This window comes from Doryrhamphus excisus, linkage group LG1 (assembly GCF_037039965.1).
Source record: "Doryrhamphus excisus strain RoL-2023G ecotype Guam linkage group LG1, RoL_Dexc_Guam_v1.1, whole genome shotgun sequence".
Taxonomy (NCBI): domain Eukaryota; kingdom Metazoa; phylum Chordata; class Actinopteri; order Syngnathiformes; family Syngnathidae; genus Doryrhamphus; species Doryrhamphus excisus.
Window position 1 is genome coordinate 15,474,624 of NC_136357.1, and position 20,379 is coordinate 15,495,002.

The following is a 20,379-nucleotide window of genomic DNA, read 5'->3' on the forward strand; positions in this document are numbered from 1 at the left end:
TCATCATTCATTCACAAGGGTTGTGGGGTGCTGGAGCCTATCCCAGCTGTACATACGTGTAGCTGTATATGCAACACACCACTTATCCTCATGAGGGTCGCCAGGGTGCTGGAGCCTATCTCAGCTGTCTTTGGGCAGGAGGCGGGGTACACCCTGGACTGGTGGCCAGCCAATCACAGGGCACATATAGACAAACAACCATTCACACTCACATTCATACCTATGGATAATTTGGAGTCACCGATTAAATTAACCTAGCATGTTTTTGGAATGTGGGAGGAAACCGGAGTTCTCAAAGAAAACAGAGATGGCAGAGAATGGAATCGAACTCCGGTCTAATAGCTATGTGGCCTGCACGCTTCGCCGTGAAGCCCTCTTGTCATCATTCATTCATTCATTTTCTACCGCTTTTTCCTCACAAGGTTTGAGGGGGTGCTGGAGCCTATCCCAGCTGTCTTCAGACGGGAGGCGGGGTACACCCTGGACTGTTCGCCAGCCAATCACAGGGCACATATAGACAAACAACCATTCACACTCACATTCATACCTATGGATAATTTGGAGTCACCAATTAACCTAGCATGTTTTTGGAATGTGGGAGGAAACCTGAGTTCTCGAAGAAAACATAGAGATGGCCGAGAGGCCGTGAAGCCCTCTTGTAAAACCAATGTACCTTCAGTTGTACCAGTGATTAAAGGGAAAAAAATATTTTTTACATTTATAATTGTGTGTATTATTTTAAGGGTGCAGCAAATTTACATGTTATTCAAGCTGTACACGGACGACTTTACTTTGTATCAAAGTGTAATTTATCATCAAAATACATAATTACAAATATTTGCTCAAATGTGAGGGGCGTACTCACATTTGCGACATACTGTAGATACTGAGAGATCTAGTCATTGACACATAGAGTGATGACACATTAAATGATTTCGTGTATCTATTGTCATCAATTGTACACCGTGTATCATGTGTTGTACAGTGTTGTACATACTGTTTCTTTCCAGACAGGATAGCTGAAATAACTAAGTAACTAACTAAGTGACTCATTTCTGAGGTGACAAGGTGGCGTCTTTGCTGAGTGACGTGACTTCAGTCAATCAGCCGGCACTCTGAGTGACTCAGGTGGGTTTCGTAACCCTCACTGAAACCGACTAACCTGTTCCTGCGTCAGCCAATAGCCTGCTCCGGATGAGAGGTGGTCCAATCGTGACGCGCCCGGCCTCTATTGGACCCGCCCTTCTCCGCGCACGAGCGCCTGTTGAGCGAGGAAAGCGGCTTGCTCTTGATTGACTTACAAAAGAACCAAAAAGCAGCGTGAACCGGGCTTGAGAGGCGGCATGCTCAGCCAATCGACGAAGACACGGCGCGGCCAAGCGAGGGCCGGTGGGCGGGGCATCGTCAAATCAGGCTCTGCAAGTGTTGGGAGGGGGGGAAGGTGGAGGAGTGTGATGCTACAACCTCCTTATAAAGCGACTCTCTCACGTCGTGGCTTGGAAATTACAGCACGTTGCCGAAAATTGACGTCCTTTGACGCACACACGCACTCTCACACAGACTCAGCACCGCAGCCATGACGTGGGCCGACCTAGAAGACATGCTCCACTGGGCCGAGGTGCCTCTCTTTTGGGTAGGAACCTTCACGGTGGCCGCTCTACTACTGTGGCTGCTTTACCGGCTGCTCTCCGGCTTCAGGATCTGGGTGCTGGGCAACGGCCAGCTGCTCTCCCCCAAGCTGGGCAAGTGGGCAGGTGAGTCCTACACAGATACACAGAGCACTTAGGCCAGGTGCACCCTCATGTTCTCAAACTTGGGAGGTTGTGAATATGATTGTGTTGGTTTGCTGTTGGTTTCGTAACGCAGGTAAATTCGCTCATTCGGTGCAATTGTGTATTTTTTTGACCCACATTGGGTGCTAATTTGCGCAGGCTATAGCGCACTTTTGATCCCTACGAAGTCCTCATGTTGGTCGACAGTCACATGCTGCTTTAAAAACGTGACCTACATTTGGATGTTAGGTTTTTTTTAAACTCTTTGACAAAATAAATCAAATTTGAATGCGCTACTTTTTGCAGCTTAAAGATGTTGGTGTTTCTGAGTGCCAGGGTTTGACCCACTTCTTCATGGGAGAAAATTGTGCGCAGTTTGACTCCACCATCCTCTTTATTGTATTAGTCTTTGAGGAAAAGCAAGCGACGCCATGCTACTTATGTTATCTTTTTAAAAATCCGTCCATCATTTCATTGCAGAGTTTGCATGAATGAGCTGAATGACGAATGCGCATTTTTAATGTCCCTGATGTTGCGCACATCGATGAGTCATGCACTTGCTCATCGCTTCGTCATCCATTGGCCTTATTGGGACACCGCACACATACTTATTATTTCTCCTACTACACTTGAACTCATCATTGTCATTAAGTTGCTCATTATTGGACTACATTACTGAACTTTTTAGATTTATTTATCAAATGATATTTAATTCCCTTGGTTGTTTTCAGTATTTACTTGTCATCGGTTGGCCATGCAGGAAAGGTCACATGTTTCAGTATAGAACCCCACAATGGCATAGAGTGCAAAATATATGCTTTAAAAACAAATGTAAATATCAGTTATTATAATTAGGTCAACATAACAGTAAAACCTCTAAATTCAACAGTATCAGATATAAAATACCGTCCACCATTCAAGGAAACACTTAAGTGATTAGGCAGCCTTTTACTAAACTCTGTTGTGATCTAATTTCACTTCACTTATGATGCCCAATGTGATCACTCTGCCTAGTATTGACCTGTGGACCAGAAAGAGAATTGGCTCTAGTTATAAATGAATTCACAATGGGAACAAATACAAACTGGCTTGTTGGTCCACTCTAAATGTGTGTTCACTTACAGTGCCTCTTCAAATGAGCTCAAAATGAGCACAAATGGCATTCACACTGTGATTTCATGAAACAGGATCCCTTTTACTGATCCCCTTAAGGCCTAAATGGAATACAGTGTGAACAGCAGCAATTCCCACCACTTGTGATGTCAAAAATGTTGTATTCACTTTGCCTTGTGTAGACTTTTGGACATGTGAACAAATATAAACAGCCTTTTCTGTCAGTTTGTTCCCTTTTAACCGAAAAAATGGATGCTTTTTGCGTTCACATTATTCTATGTGAAACAGGACCCTGTTCTTTTTTCTGATCCACTTAATAAGGCCTATTCTAATTGCAATACAGTGTGTATGGCAACAATTGACACCACTTAGGATGTCCAATGTGAATACCAAGCGCACAGGATTCACCTTCTTTTCCATTGACATGTGGACCAGAAAGGCAATTGGATTCAGTTACACATTAATTTACATGTGAACAAATTGAAATGTTATTCAGCATTTTATTCCCTTTTCAAAGTTTTGCAAATGACCAAAACAGGCTTTTTTTGCATTCTCATTATTTCATGTGAAAAGGGGTCCGCTTATTTTTGTGATCCACTTCAAATTGGAATTCAGTATGTACAGTGGAAATTCACACCGCTTTGTGGTTCACATTGTGTAAAAGAATACGCTGACTAATCACATTGAGTTGATTTGCATGTCTGAATGTGGGAAAATACCAGAACAGGATGGAATTTAGTTCATGTCACAATGTGAACAGCCCAATAGGTTAAAGTTTCTACGCCCACGTAGATGACCAAAAGTGGTTCCCTGGCTGGCTGGAAACATGGTTGTGGTCATAAATCACCCCCCCACTCTTTTGGGACTTTTGTCAGGCTTGTACGCCACTCCTTGAAACCTGTTTGGAGTCACCGGCTAAACCATAGCCGTTGAGAGCCAGACAAGAAGCATGTCATAGGCGGGGAAGTGTGATGCGCTGCAACGGGCTTTCTGGTCTCGGTTGGTCGGACCTGACACGCCGGTTTGTCCTGTCCAAATACTGACTGGTGTGACTTGTCACAGAGGTCAAGTGAAGCCCCTGCCCGCACCTTCTTTCACCACTACTTCCTGTTGATGAATTGTTAAGGCTTTTTCTTTCTAAGGTGTTGCAACAACGGGCTGAATAAAACAGAGAAACAAACCTAACTGGCCTTTTTCACTGTAGTGGGAATGTGGCTTTCAAACCGCATTCTCTGCATTGATGCCGGCAGACATTCTTAACGTGAAACACAGACCTGTCGCCGGTAACCTGCATCACTTACACAATTGCCTTCTGTCATTAGTAGCTGTTGAGTGCAAACGTCAGCAGCCTTTGAAGGCAATACACGCAAGTCAAACTGGTTTGTCAGCACGTCTTCTGTGCTTTTGTGTTCAAATGTGCTCAGTAAGACCTTTTATAAGTGTTTGTTTCCGGTTAGTGAATCACTACACTTTGTTTGCTGCCGTCAGTGAATCGCTACACTTGTTTGCTGCAGCTCAGCATTGAACAGCAGGGATTTTCCCTCAACGTTCCCTTGTTGAGTACAGGCGACTTCTAGTGGTAGGACCGAGATACTGCATTAAGAGGCAAAGAGGCTTCCCCCAGCTGCGCACGCACACACACTCTTTCGCGAGCTCTCTCTCTCGCGCGCTCCCCCAGTGTGTGTCTATGTCTCTCTATACTCCTGTTTTGTTGAAAAGCCGTATGTAACATTCTTGTAGACATTTACTTAATGTATTATAGTAACAGTAGATAACCTTTAATTATTATATTAATAGCAACTTAACTGTATGGATATTTATTTTAATCTTAGTAATATTAATTTAAATACAGTAGTACAATAATGATTCAATGTTCAACATCATACATGTTATGTAAGGCTGTAATGTCTCTTCTTCCTCTGCTTTGTGTGTGTGTGTGTGTGTGTGTGTAAATGTCCATCATAGTAAATTAGACCAAAGGGGGGGTTTCTGACAGTGGTGCAGGCCCCTCCTTCTCTTAAGTTTGGGCTCTATTGAGAAAACAGCAGCGTTACGTAAGACAGATGGAGCCATTCATCACTTGGAGGATGCCTGAGTAAATATTTAGTCTCTTGTTTGTCATAAGACAAGCTCTGCTTGTTCTTCATTTCTATTCTAGCATCAGACTGCACTCTTTCACATGAGAGAAAGTCTGAATGAATGCACAAATGAATGAATGAATTTGTGTGTGTGTGTGTAGAGAGTGAGCGAGAACACCACTGTTCATGTGAGGAACACGCTCAGCGACACGTGCCAGCGCCGGGAATGCTGGGTAGAAGAAAAAAAATCTGCTGCTGTATCTTCTCTTTCAACACGCACACCCGCCCACACACACGCGCACACACACCCCCTACATTATTGTGGTCTGTCTTCTTCATCTTCCTCACATTCTTTCACTCTTCTTGGTCATTTCCTCAGTTGCTGTCTCGCCCCAGAAGTTGACTTGTCTTTTTAAAGCAGGGATATCCAAACATTTTCCTGAAAAATTAGACTTTATCGGCACGGCGGTCTAGTGGTTAGCGCGCAGACCTCACAGCTAGGAGACCAGGGTTTTATTCCATCCTCGGAGTTTGCATGTTCTCCCCATGCATGCGTGGGTTTTCTCCGGGTACTCCGGTTTCCTCCCACATTCCAAAAACATGCTAGGTTAATTGCAGACTCCAAATTGTCCATAGGTATGAATGTGAGTGTGAATGGTTGTTTGTCTATATGTGCCCTGTGATTGGCTGGCGACCAGTCCATGGTGTACCCCGCCTCTCGCCCAAAGACAGCTGGGATAGGCTCCAGCACCCCCCACGACCCTCGTGAGGAAAAGCGGTAGAAAATGAGTGAATTAGACTTTATCGATTTACTTAACTAGGCCCCTATGATTTGACAGACTCACGAAATTGGTAAAAATCGGAATTTACTGTTTAACGTGGAATCTCGTGGAAATTGACAAAATATTGATAAATGTAAATGGGTTGAAATGGCTTTAAACACCTGCTGAAGTTGGCGGAATTTCCTCTTAGAGCGTGAATGGACGCTAGCGGGGTTAGCTTAGTTTAGCACGTGTCTGTGGTTGTGTGTAAGTGTGTGTTTATGTGACTTGGGCTCTGTTGGTTTTAATGTGCAACCATGCTAAAAGAATATCTGCAAATGTCGTTCCAAGTATATCTTTGAATGTCCGACATCTCTACAAGTGGTATCAAAAACCTCCCATGCGTGAATTATGCTGGTATCAAAATCCGATACTGATATTTCGATTGGATTAGCCCCGGTGCTACAGTTAGTTTGGCTAACTTTCCAGAACAGTAGTTGACTGCAGCAATGAGCTCGCTTTTGTCCCTGGTGTTGTCTGAGTTGTCACCAGGTTACTGTAATTATCTCCTGACATGAACACATGATTTATGATCATTTGATCACTGCTTGTGCAACACTTGATTGAGTTGTTGGCATTGCACCTCCATTTGTTATAGAAAGGAATCACAATAGAATAGAATCGCAATTTGACCAGAGTCAAATTCCTAGTGTGATAACTAACACGCATGGCCAATAAAGCTGATTCTGATTCCACGACGTAGCCAAGATGATGATTAATGACAGTGGCAAGTGTCCATTACTGCAAATTCACCATTTTGAGCGTTTGGAGTGCAACATTCGGGTACTGAAAGTATACTGCATTTTGTTATACTGCCTGTAAATGCACTTATGCACTCAAAGTATTGAGACACAGCATTCATGGTGAAGTGAACGCGTTCTCCAACTTTCCTGAAGAATCATCAGCTCGTCTTCATGTGAGTGTAGTTTGGAAAAGTAACTTTATTTGCTTTTAAAACAAGGCTGTGTGGGATGTGAGCGTGAGCTATTTTTTGCTGCATATCCAAATATAGACACCGATCTATGTATGGAAGCTCTGAAGTACAAGTTCTTGCTTCTTTGCAGCAGCCCCCCCCCACACACACACACTTTCCTCCCCCATCAAGCTTTATTTTTGTCGACTTTTACATCACCCATGTGACTTTCTCTCTTGCTATTTAAAGTGTGTGTGTGTGTTTTTTTTTTCTTCTGCCCCCCCTTCCCCCAAAATGTGGGAGTGTCTGCTCGGTGATAGGCGAGTTCGGGGTGCGACAGATTACATAAGAGTACATAAGAAGAGTGGGGCATACAAGGACTGCAGTCTCTCCTCCCTGAGAATCTTAATGGAGGATTTGGTGCGCTGTCTCTTTAAAAGTTGGATTTTTTTCCACAGCAAGAACACACCCATCTTTTTCACTATGATATGGGGGAAAGATGGGGAGGGGTCATGTTTTTTAAATAAAAATAAAAACTGCTAGTGTTGCTTCTCAGCATGTATCGACTGAGGACGTTGCAGCCTGGTTGTCGTGGTGATGATGCTGATGATGATGCTGATGGGGGGGGGAGGGAGGGATCTTGTTGGTATTCAGGTGCTGCAGCAGGCAAGCATGCAAGGAGGCGAGGGTGGGGGGGGGTTGTGTCGGCTCCCAGACAAGGCAGTACAGGCTCGCTGCTATTTTTACTCCTCCTGCTGCTTTTTTTAGCGCGTGGCTGTAGTGAATGGGTGGGGGGGTGGTTTGGGGGTCTTGGGGGACGGGGGGTCGGGGGCACAAAAAACTGGGAGATATCAGTACCTCCGGACGTGATGTATGTCACCAAAACAGGGATACGTTTGCGGTGCGTACTGTTGCTGAATGACGGCCCCTTTTATTAGGCACACCTGCGGCATCTAACATTCCAAAGATGATTGACACTTTCAGAGAGACATGCATATTTCTTGGGGTTGTCGTTTGCAAGTAATGAATGCGCTCCATTAAAAAAAATAAAATACTTGAAACATTTTACTGCCCTTTTAGCTGTGGTTTGGTTTATTTGTTATGGGCATGCATAACAAGTTACATGAAGGAACATCATGTGGTTACATTTGAAAATGTCCTAAAAGGAGTAGGAAGAAGACAAATGTTTAATCCTACCCTTGTCTCCATATGTATAATATACACTAAAAATAAGGAAATATATGAAAAATGTTTAGATAAATGCACAATTTCTAAAGAAATGTTAGCTATACAGTAGTTGATGACGTATCATTCTTGTTGGGCGTTGGACAGCGCAGGTGTACTTAATGTTGTGGCTCAATATGAACGGATGCTTTCATGGTTGTCGGTATACATGCACATGTGGTGCTCATGTGTAGCGCTGTGCTGGCAGCTTACACACACACACACACACACATACACATACAGGGTTTATTGAAAGAATGGTGCTATTATATAACGACTGGGAGGAGAGTTGTCATTCATAAGTACAGCAGGAGGATATGGAGATGAGTATGAAAGGGAGGGGAGGTTTGTGGGTGGACACCATCTTGCCTGGGAGCTGGGGAGGGAGGGGGAGGGCTTGGTAACTGAATGCAAAGTGGAAAATCACCATTAAAAACAATAGTTCTTTTACTTACTGTGCATAATTTTGAATAATGGACTTTTCGTTTTAGGAGGTTAGTCTCGTCACCTTAAGACAGGGGTGTGGAAAGTCCAGCCTGGGGGTCTATACACAGATTGCAGCTTTTTTTATTGGCTGGCGGCTTATTCCAAAGAGAAAATGAATTATGGGGTAGAACATTAGGGCATTAAGACCACAATAAACATACAATGATTGCGGTCTTGAATGTTATAAGGAGCCAAACATTATTCAATGGGGCAGCCAATGTGAGACATGGGGGTGGCAATAAATTGATACCTGAATTGTCTTGATGGTCTGTTAGAGTTGTTAATAGCTGAGCAATGTGCCAATGACATGTTTTCAATGCATCGTTTCTGCATACTGCTCACCATCATGGTGGCCAAACCTGCACACAGAAATTGTCCTCAAAGTCAACATAGTGGGAAAACTCAACCGCAATCATGGAAAAGTTACCTATGGCTTGCATTTCATGCAAGGCACGGTTTTATTGGCAGATCCTCCACAAAATAGGAAAAAGTTTTGTGCAACAGTGTAATGTGTCGAAGCAGAAACAGCGGTTTGGCTGAACTAATGTTCTGCACCACAGAGCCGTTGAGGTTGAGCGACCAAGGGTGGCCACGGCCACCCCATAGCGCCGACCACTCGTCATCACCCCACTTCTGCTCCAACACTCATCACTGGTCCCCCCTCATTGGTAGTGTGACAAAATCTACTCAAGAAAAAGCAAAGCACCAAAAGAGACTAAATTTTGAATGCCTGTAGCAAGGTGAGGAAGGGACATGCTGGTTTTGCATGTCGTAAATATATCCTTCATCACCCCCCCCAACTCTCACATACTTGTCATGCATTCATGCACGTGCTCTCAGGTTTGATGCTGCATACTACATGCTAGCACACATGTGCAGGTGAAAGGTGAGGAAAAGATGCGCAATGCATACAGTGCATTAATTTGGATATCTGCTGATACTGATCCAATTCTGATAAGGGACATCTGTTAGCTGTCATATAGAGCCACGCCACAATAATAAGATAAGATATGCGTTTATTCGTCCCTCAGTGGGGAAATTTGCAATGCACAGCAGCAAGAGTACAGAATCATTTAAGCAGTACGAAATACACAATATAGGAAAAATAGACAATATAAACAACCCAAGTATTAACAAAATCAACAGTTTTAACCAGAGTTATATACAAATACAGTATGCAGATAATATGAAACGAGATGAGATATATGACCAGTCTATATACTGAGATCTTAGCTAGTGAGTTAATGTGAGGCATTACAGAAATACTTCAGATAGAACTTAATACAGGCGTCTCAAACTCAATTTACCTGGGGCCACTGGAGCTAGGGTCTGGGCAAGGCTGGGCCGCATCAGGTTTTCCAAAAAAAAAAAAAAAACGCATTTATTAACAGAAAAATATACAAACTTTTGCAGTGCTTTGGTTCCGATTTTCTACAATAAAAGCTCTGATAAAACATTCCACTTTTCTCAAATATTTTAATTTTAATTTTTCTGCGCAAAATAAGATGAAAAATAAATAAACAAATCAAGAATAAAGAAAATCAATCAGTAATAAATAAATAAATATAATAATAATAATAATAGTAAAACGGCAAATAATAAAAACTTAAGAAACCACATATAGTTGGTGGGTAGACAAATTATTTTTTTCAGATTAAAATGAACAAAGCATTATTAGAGCCCTGTAGACATGACAAAACACGACTATAGTCACATTTATACTCTTTATATTTACAACATATTGCGCAACTGCAGGGTCTTGAGACACATGCTAACTCGCAAACTAGAGAGCTAGCGACCTAAACGGTAGCCTTCAAGTTATTTCCTTTTAAACTTAAATAACCTTTAACATGAACATTAATCAAACGTAATATTTTTTTCCGGGTACATGATACCATACAGCATCCATATCAAACTTGCGCGGGCCGCACTAACATTAAACTTTCATATCAAGGCGGGGGCATAAAACTAGTGTCCTGCGGGCCACATTTGGCCCGCGGGCCGCGTGTTTGAAACCCCTGACTTAATATATTGCATTTAGAGCAATGTAACAAAAGGTGGGGCTGCAACTAATTTTCTCAGTTTTTATTTAAATTATTCAAAGCTGATGAATATGTAGTTATTTTAAAGCGTAAAGATAATAGGTTTATTTAATTGTTGCAGCTGTAGTAATCATAATACATTTTGTCACATATAACACTCAGCTTTGTCTTCCAGAACCTTTTAGATTTTTGGCTACATGTTCTTTTTGTACTGTGTAGCAAATTGCCAATTGACTGGGTCTATATGTGTCATCTAGTATGGTGTCTATTCATCTTGTGTGCTTTTACTTTGCTTGCACTGCGTAACCACGTGACCCAAAGTATTAGAAATGGCCATCATGAAAATATGCAACCTAAACTCCATATGTTGTTCTCTCACTTAGCATGATCTTTGTTAGATCGTGTCGCTCCATAGTCTCCCCTCCAGCACGTTATTCCTCCACCTGTGTGGAGAATTGTACCGTCCTCGCCCATTGAGGCTTTTCTGTGTGGGAACCTTTCATTCTTAACATCAGGGGGAGGTTTAAAAATAAATTCTACTTCTCCTTTTTCACTTTTTGACTTTGTGCTCCTTTCCTCTCCTCCATCCTTCTCCTCTTCCGTCCTTCCATCCCTATTCTGTTTCTCCTTCACACGCTCGTTCTCCTGCTTCGCTCCAGTTCTATTTTTAGCCACCCCAGGATCCCTCCCAACTCCACTTCTCCTCCCGCATGTTCGTCATCAGCCCCTCCCTCCCTCATCTTGTCTCCTCTCCTTGTGTCCTCTGCTTCTATTCATCGTTCATCAAGCCACCGACATTATATCGTGTTGGTTGGCTTGCACGTATATATTTGCGCCATGCAGTCTTCTCTTTGAGGAGCAACCCTGTAAGCTTGACTTGATTTTTGCATTAGGGGCAGTGCCCCGCCAGATGACGCAGACACAATAAAATACAAATTCATGTCACAGATGTGCGATGCTACATGTTTGTAGTAAATGTATTTACCATGCAAAGATGAAAATATTTCAACTTCCACTGGTGTACCACAAAGAACATACAATAATAGACACTTTCTCCTGTTATTTAATGGGATTCAACCTTTGACCTTTTTGAATCAGCATTTACTAAATTGTCTTTTGCTATATTCTGGAATAGTCAAATGACTCTCACATGACCACCATGTTTCCTGTAAGGACTTCAGGAGTTTAAGCCAAGCACAAAGTTTAGGACATTTCAAGTGTTCTGGCTTCTTGTCGCTTTAAATGCGATGCCAGCTTTCCCTGGCCATAACTGCCATAAATCCTCTCGCCCCAACAATTCTGCCCCACAACAAGCACCTAGTCGAGTTGGTCCTGCCCTATTGCTCCACCTCCCCTTTCCAATCCTGTCAGGGTTCATTTTGAGTCCACGTCGGGTATCGTTGACTTTACCAGAGCGAAGTGATCATCCTCCATCTCACCTCTTTTGTTCCCACTAAGCTTTGAAAAGCTCCACTCGTCCAATGTGATGATGCCAGTGCGTCTTATGTACACCATCTGGATGGTGTCATGGGGAACCTCGATCAGTGTTCCCATAGTCAGTCCTGTTTCTGGGTGTGGCCTCACACGTGGGACTGCCGTGTGGCCTTTTTTTTTTTACCTTTTTTGGGCAGCAGTAACAACCGATGGAAGTAGTCAAACCTGTGATACAAAAGTGTATCAAGCGTGTCATCTTTGCTCGATTGCAACACAAACAAACGTGGGAGCTGCAGCAAGCTGTCGGCCATCTTGCCGTGGCAGGGTTATGCAGAGTTTATAGCTCCAGAAGTGCATTAAAAAAGAAAAAGAAAAAGAAACACCTTGGCTGACCTTTTCCTCTTCTCCTCTCCAGTTGTGACGGGAGCCACTGATGGGATCGGGAAATCCTACGCAGAGGAGGTGAGTCTCTTGGAAGCATCTTTTTATAGTATAATATGATGTTTTCTTCTTGCAAAGAGAGCATGTGAGTCATGCATACAAAACTCATAGGCCACAGCAGGGGAGAGAGGCACTCGTATAGGTGGAATAATGAGTCAGAAATTCACGTGTACTCTGTCTTATTCTTGCAACGCCATATTTACAACCCGCTTAGTTTCCTCCCCGGGACTCCTACAAAGTCAAAGATATGTCATATGTCATGTCATGTCCCGAAACACCTTAAATGTGTGCAGCAGTGGACTTGATACCTTCCTAAATGCTACGTGAGTAGTAGCACAACTTTTCTGGAGTCCAATTAGTTGTCCATTCAATTACTTCTTAAGCCCACAACTAAACTTTTTTTTTTATTAAAATCATCGTTATATATTATATGACCTCACAGCTAGGAGACCAGGGTTCAGTTCCACTCTTGGCCATCTCTGTGTGAAGTTTGCATGTTCTCCCCGTGCATGTGTGGGTTTTCTCCGGGTACTCCGGTTTCCTCCCACATTCCAAAAACATGCTAGGTTAATTGGCGACTCCAAATTGTCCATAGGTATGAATGTGAGTGTGAATGGTTGTTTGTCTATATGTGCCCTGTGATTGGCTGGCCACCAGTCCAGGTGTACCCTGACAGGAAGACAAATGGGATAGGCTCCAGCACCCCCCACGACCCTCGTGAGGATAAGCGGTATATGAATGAATGAATGTAGTACTGTACTATTATAGTATTGTACTAAACAATAATATTAGTGTTTTATTATATTAATACTATATGATTATGTTATCATTATACTGGAGTACATTATTATTATTATTTATATTTTTTCTGTTTTATGAAATTATATTTTAAATATAAACACATTTTATGTACTTTCATAGTGATTTATTACTAATAATTTAATATTAATCTGAAATTTTATTTAAAAATATATTTTTGTATTAAAATTCATATTTATTTATTCAATTTTAATGAGTGACAAGTGGCACTAATGTGATGGTTATACTTCCAGCTTGCTCATCGAGGGTTTGCTATAGCGTTGATCAGCCGCTCCCAGGACAAGCTTGACGACGTGGCCAGGTCACTTGGTAAGTGTGGTGGGAGGGGGTTAGGGGTTCCTGGGGACAACGACAAAAGAAATACAATTAGAGCAAAGCAACACATAACCAGGAGTACCTGCTGTCCTCAAATGTCGTCTACCTGGCAACCCCGATTTATGTCTCCAATCTGGCAGCCACAGCCTTGTTAATCACACTTCTTTTTGTTACCTTCTAATAATTAATGTCACACCATCAACCCCCCCAACACGCACCTAAAAGCAATCCTCCAGCTAATTTGTTGGTATGCAGCGCCCTCTACAGTTTAATTCTGAATTTGCAGTTCAATTTCAAACTCAGGGGTTGTTTTTATGGCGCTTGACTTGTTTCTTTTGTTACACATGACTCGATTCCACATGAAATACATTCTTTTTTTGGTCTTCTTTGTCCTCACAGAGAAGCACTTTGGAGTGGAGACCAAAACCATTGCGGTCGACTTTGGAAAGACCGACATCTATGCCACCATTGAGGCGGCCCTGGCAGGTCTGGAGATTGGTGTCTTGGGTGAGAATTGATTTTGAAACTTTGATGTTGGTTTGTGTGAGACCCACAAATGACATGTTGTGTGGATCCAAAGAGAATGTGGCGAGAATCTTGCAAAGCGCATCAATTTTTGCATCACAGTTGATGGATTTTTTTGTGTGTTAATGTTCCAGTTGAATAAAATATTGACAACATGCATTTTTTGTGTCCTGGCTTTTGAGACAACTTGTACAGTAAGAGCAAATAATATGCAAGACGAGCAGAGCAATGCTTTAGGTTTTTGTATAGATTTTTTGTTTTGTTTGTTTTAATTAAATGTATTTTTTATTTTGATTTAAGTAATATTATTAATTAATTAAAAATTTCACTTTTTTTCTATTTACATTGTGCCCCAATTTTTGTTTAATTTTACTTCTACAACGTGCACCCCTGCTGTAGAGACATTTCAAGACCTAAAAAAAGTTATTTTTTTCACATGCACTTTTCTATTTTAAGGATCCTTGTACATCTTTTTGCTCTCCTGGTTGCAAGGTGTGGCTGAATAGCGTCTGTCTTGTTTGCTTTTGCTGCCCTCTTGTGGACATGTCATTTACTTGTAGCGCTTCTTAATAATAATGTTCATTTATTTCTTCTTGAATTCAGTCAACAACGTTGGAGTATCCTATCCCTACCCTGAGTACTACCTCCATATTCCAGATCTGGAAAATGTGAGTGTCACTACTTTTGTTTTTTTACTTGTTTTTCTTGCTGTTTTTTTTAATTTAAAATGATTTTTTTGGTGGTGTGTTTCAGTTCATCACAAATATGATCAACGTCAACATGACATCGGTGTGCCAGGTAAGATGTTCACGGAGTGGCACGCAAACTTTGCAATCAATAATGCGATGAAGGTAGCCCCTGCCGCTGCGCTACCTGCAGTGTCTCACTGGTTCCCAAAGCAACGGTGGACAACACCAACGCTGTCTGCACCCGCCACCCACGCAACGCTCCCTGCTTTGCCTCTCTGCCTCCTTCACTTTCCTACTTTTCATCATAACTCCTCTCCGCCATTGCTGACTTTCTGTTGTGTGTTTGCGTCATGATGTTGAAGTGAGCTTTTTGTGCTTTCCATCAGATGACCCGGCTGGTGCTGCCCAGAATGGCTGAGAGGTGAGTTTGAGGGATTTTCTTTTTTTTTTTTGCCATCATGGATCAGATTATTGCAGTAAATAACTTAAATATGTGAGGGATGCTGGAAACCCTCGGTGAGTCTTCCCCGCCATGGCAGCCTCCTCTCCTCCTGCTTTTTGTTCACAAACGCTGACAAGCTTTCAATTCACACAAAGTGCTCCCCCCTTTCCCCAACCCGATTGGCCCAGCCGCTCCCATGTGACCGCCGTCGGCCAATGGTGGGTCAGGCACATTTTGGAGCCGTGTGAGGCCGGAGCGTCTCTTGACTAAATCACTCCAGCAACAGGCTGCCATGGCAACGCACTCGCTGTTCTCTGTGTGTGTGCGTGTGTGTGTGTGTGTGTGTGTGTGTCTAGATGCAGGGTTCCCACACAAAACTGTTGATGGGATTTGAACCAAAAATAGATCACACCTGAAACTGCATCCTGAGTACAAATGATTTACATTAATCATAATAATAAAACATTTTATTTACAATGCACTTTATATTAAACCAAATTAAAATGTGCTTCATAAAGGAGAATTTAAGGACCTTAATTTCTCTGAGTGCAAATGACAATTACAAATGCACCACCAGGACAAATGCTTTGATGATATTCCTATTTTCAATGGTTGCTTTAGCAGCTTTTGTATTCCAATACATTTAATTTATTACACTATAATAATAATAATACACTTCTTGATGTAATTGTTTTTTTTAGTAAAAATGACGTCAGCTAAAAAAACAGTTATATTTACAATAACAATATTATTATACAAATTATAAACAAAAGCAACAACAAAACACATACAAATTATAAATACTTACAAAATACATACAAATTATAAATACATACAAAATATGTATTTGTAAATACAGATTATTATATATTTTATATATAATGCCACCTTACATTTTTTGTGCACCAAAAGGTTAACTATTTGAAATGTTTTTTAATTGTCAAATGAAATACTTCAGTTATTCATTAAATCCATTTTTTATCTAATTAATTAAATCATGAATTCAAATTAACCCCGCCTCTTGCTCCAAGGTCAGCTGGGATAGGCTCCAGCATACCCCCATGATCCTAATGAGGATAAGCGACACAGGACGACAAATGTTTTGATACCATTATTCTTTTCTTTTGCGCAGACTTCACAGCTAGGAGACCAGGGTTCAATTCCACCCTCGGCCATCTCTGTGTGGAGTTTGCATGTTCTCCCCGTGCATGCGTGGGTTTTCTCCGGGTACTCCGGTTTCCTCCCACATTCCAAAAACATGCTAGGTTAATTGGTGACTCCAAATTGTCCATAGGTATGAATGTGAGTGTGAATGGTTGTTTGTCTATATGTGCCCTGTGATTGGCTGGCGACCAGTCCAGGGTGTACCCCGCCTCTCGCCCGAAGAGAGCTGGGATAGGTTGCAGCACCCTCGTGAGGATAAGCGGTTGAAAAGGAATGAATGAATTCTTTTCTTTTCATTGTTCTCATCCAGTACACATAATCATGTGTTATTATTCATTATAAATCTCACCGTGATGTGTTTGTTTTTTTGTTCCAACTAATCATCTCCCTAAATCCACTTCATGCTGTTTCAGATCCAAAGGTGTGATCTTGAACATCTCCTCAGCCAGTGGCATGTATCCCGTCCCTCTGCTCACCGTTTACTCCGCCACGAAGGTATGTGTCTCCAGGAACATGATTGTGTTCTTCTTCTTCTTCTACGGTTCTTTTATGTCTCCTTTTTTGCCACCAGGCCTTTGTGGATTTCTTTTCCCGTGGCCTCCAGGAGGAGTATAGGCGTCAGGGCATCATCATCCAGGTGAGTCTTTGCGTCAGTTGGTTGCTTGATGGCAGTGTTGGCTTCCCTTTTTTTTTTTTTTTACACGAATAGGAAGATAATGTCATATTTCATTGCCTGTTTATTTTCCACATTCGTTCTGCACGCAATGTTCCTACAAATGAGTATGTTACATGATGACTCCATTACAAAATAATGGTGAATATTACTGATGTAAAGCTGGTTGTATTCGACCTGTATGCCGTGTGAATTCTGTGTATGCCGTGTGAATTCTGTATTCTTAATGTGATTTGGGACGGAGAGTCTGTGTGGATGGGATAACCTGCAGATATGAGGTCATGGACAAGTGATGCATCATATAGTGATGATGCACAATGTTAAGACATTAGTTCAGTTGTAATGATGACTTTCGTTGCTTTTATGCCACCTGGTGGTAGGCAAGAATACAACACTTTCACCTATCCTACAGAAATGATACTTAATGAGAATTAAATGACCTGCAAGATGACGCCGACTTCCTTGCTGTTGCCCCCCCCACCCCCCACAGAGCGTGCTGCCCTTCTTTGTGGTCACTAAGATGACACGTATCAGGAAGCCCACCCTGGACAAGCCCACACCGGAGCGTTACGTGGCCGCCGAGCTCAACACTGTGGGCCTGCAGAGTCAGACTAACGGATACTTCCCTCACGCCGTCATGGTAAGACCTGTACACTGCCAAACGCTGGCATCAAACAGTAGTAACATCCAACCACTGTGCCCTACAGGAAATTATTGACTTCACTCAGTTGTTTGGAAAATGATAATTAATTTACTACAAATAACTAGGAAGTGTCACAAGATTAAAATGCGGCTCTAGGACTGGGACGATAATAAATACATTACATTGATCACACAATAAATGAAAATGAACTGAATTTTTTCCAGGCCTCAATAAATTTCCATGTGCATGTCTGTTTTCTTAACTCCAAACTGGCAGGAAGTGGGTTCACTCTGTACATTGGCTTTAGCACCTTGCCGTGTTTGTTCCATAGAACAACAGCGTACACACAAGGTGCAGAAGAGTGTAGCTTTGTCAGGAACAATGCAAGGTAACATAGTTGAAATTAAAATAGTAGATGGCAATATATTCTCAAATATTTTATATATTTTTTCATATACATTTCTTAAAAGTGATTTTGGCTCTGCTTATTCTTGTAGACCCAATCTCGTGTATCATGTCATTGATGCCTGCAATGTACATGCATTCTAAGATCATGTTTCTCGTATGCACAGTAAAGAAACGATGAAATGATTTCCCACAATGAATGCCAGTAAGCACGGTGGTCGAGTGGTTAGCGCGCAGACCTCACAGCTAGGAGACCAGGGTTCATCTTTGTGTGGAGTTTGCATGTTCTCCCCGTGCATGCGTGGGTTTTCTCCGGGTACTCCAGTTTCCTCCCACATTCCAAAAACATGCTAGGTTAATTGGTGACTCCAAATTGTCCATAGGTATGAATGTGAGTGTGAATGGTTGTTTGTCTATATGTGCCCTGTGATTGGCTGGCCACCAGTCCAGGTTGTACCCCGCCTCTCACCCGAATACAGCTGGGATAGGCTCCAGCACCCCCCGAAACCCTTGAGGAAAAAGCAGTTGAAAATGAATGAATGAATGCCAGTAAGTTGGTAATACAGGAAATAACATAAAAGATTTAAACTGGATAATACAAATTATTTGAAGCAGTACAGTAGATCCCTGCTATTGCAACAGTGGGAAAAAGTACTTGTAGTCTATATTTAACACTCTAAAAACGCTTGGATTACCTCCCGCTACCTTGACCTCCTCCAATTTTGGATCAGCATTTGCAATAAAAGTGAATATCATTTAGATTCAGCTACAGAGCCCTATCTGTCTGTTCAATTGCCATTGTTCACTGGTGACGATGGAATCCATAAGCACTATAAAGGCATTTTAAATTCTAAAATGTAAAGGTACTTACTACTAATGAATGATGATGAAAGATGATTGATAGAACAGATAGAATCTGAGTCGTAGCCCAGCCATTAGCCTGGTCATCAACTTGTGTTCACCTTGCTGCAAGTTTTGAGCCTGAATTTTAAGAAAGTTGAAGCACGTGCTACTATACATGTAAGCTGTGCATTTTATACTCTATTATCATGCATTTACATTTTATGAGATATGTGTTCTTCATTGGAAAAATGCAAATGGGTGCTTTCCCCCTCCCCCACTAATGAAATTAACGTCCTCCTTTTCATCATGGTGTTAGGGGTGGGTGACCACCAGGCTGGTGCCGATCAGCCTCGTCATCTTCCTGGGTGCCAGAATGAACCGCCTCCAACGTACGGGATACCTGCACAGGAGGAAGCTGCGGGAGAAGAGGAACGGAGCCAGTTTGAAATTGGAATAAGAATATTGTGACCTAATGCAGTGTTTAACGAAGCGAGTGAGGTGTGCTTGTGTGTGAGAACTGACCTGCGTGTGTGTGTGTGTGTGTGTGAGAGAGACGTGTGTTCAAAATGGAAACCTTTCGATTGGAAATGAAGCGGAGGACGGTGAGGGCTGAAGTTTGCTGCTCCTGCCAAAGGACCTGTTACTTGACACTGATGGTGGATATTAGTACAACCAAAAAGACAAAAAATAGAGTGGTTTAACCCTGCTGTTGTAAGCAGTGAAATGGTGGTGGGTTTTTATAAATATATATATATATAGATAGGTATATGTAAAATTATTTATTTTATATTTGTATAAACACACAAGACACACCCTTACCTTTTAAGACTAGTCCTGTTTACTCAAAAATGAGCTGCCAAGTGAACTTTATTTCGCTGCATCGGTCAAGACACAATTTCTGTAACAATGCTGCTGCAAGTATAAAGATTATGCAAGGTGAACAAGAGTGCCTTTTTGCAGAGATTGATGCTGGAATGGTTACACAGTTGCCTTTTTTGTTATTCCACTTCACTCCAAGGTTCAAGTTATATACAATGTGTGAATATTGGCGTCAAAGTAATGGTGCCACTGATTGTCATGTTAATTCACATTCAAGTTCAACGTATGAAATGTACTGACCAGTGCCTTAAGTGTCAACAGTCTTTTTCTTTTTTTTTAATGTGTTATGCACTGTTGACTTTACATTCCAAGTTTTTTGCTATTGTTTGTTAATAAAAAAAAAATAAACCATCAACTGTGTGGGTGTTTCATTCACTGACTAGTGTTGTCATTGTTTATGTGGCAAATACTGGTTATTTTATTTTCAGGTAAAAGTAGAAACTATGTTGCCATTGGTGAACTTTGATCTAATCTTAAAAGAGCAATATCTGAATGATTTTGCATTTAACGTGTTGCTTAAGGTGGAATCTGCATCACACACAGGGCAAAGATTTTAGCCAAATAAAAATTATATCTCTCTAATCATATTGGTATTGATAATATTCTGTACGGATACTACCCTTAATGTTAATAACAGATGTTTTGGATCGATTTGCCC

At 41.7% G+C, this 20,379-nt stretch overlaps 1 protein-coding gene across 1 annotated transcript; it reads left to right on the forward strand.

Annotated features, from left to right (window-relative positions):
- The first annotated feature begins 1,424 nt into the window (after window positions 1–1,424).
- On the forward strand, window positions 1,425–20,076 carry hsd17b12a (hydroxysteroid (17-beta) dehydrogenase 12a). Its single transcript, XM_058076243.2, has 11 exons — window positions 1,425–1,754; window positions 12,299–12,345; window positions 13,377–13,452; window positions 13,858–13,965; window positions 14,587–14,651; window positions 14,737–14,781; window positions 15,059–15,093; window positions 16,692–16,773; window positions 16,850–16,915; window positions 17,442–17,591; window positions 19,159–20,076. The coding sequence occupies exons 1-11, from the start codon at window positions 1,577–1,579 to the stop codon at window positions 19,297–19,299; spliced, it is 993 nt and encodes a 330-aa protein (XP_057932226.2). The 5' UTR covers window positions 1,425–1,576; the 3' UTR covers window positions 19,300–20,076.
- The last annotated feature ends 303 nt before the right edge of the window (window positions 20,077–20,379 follow it).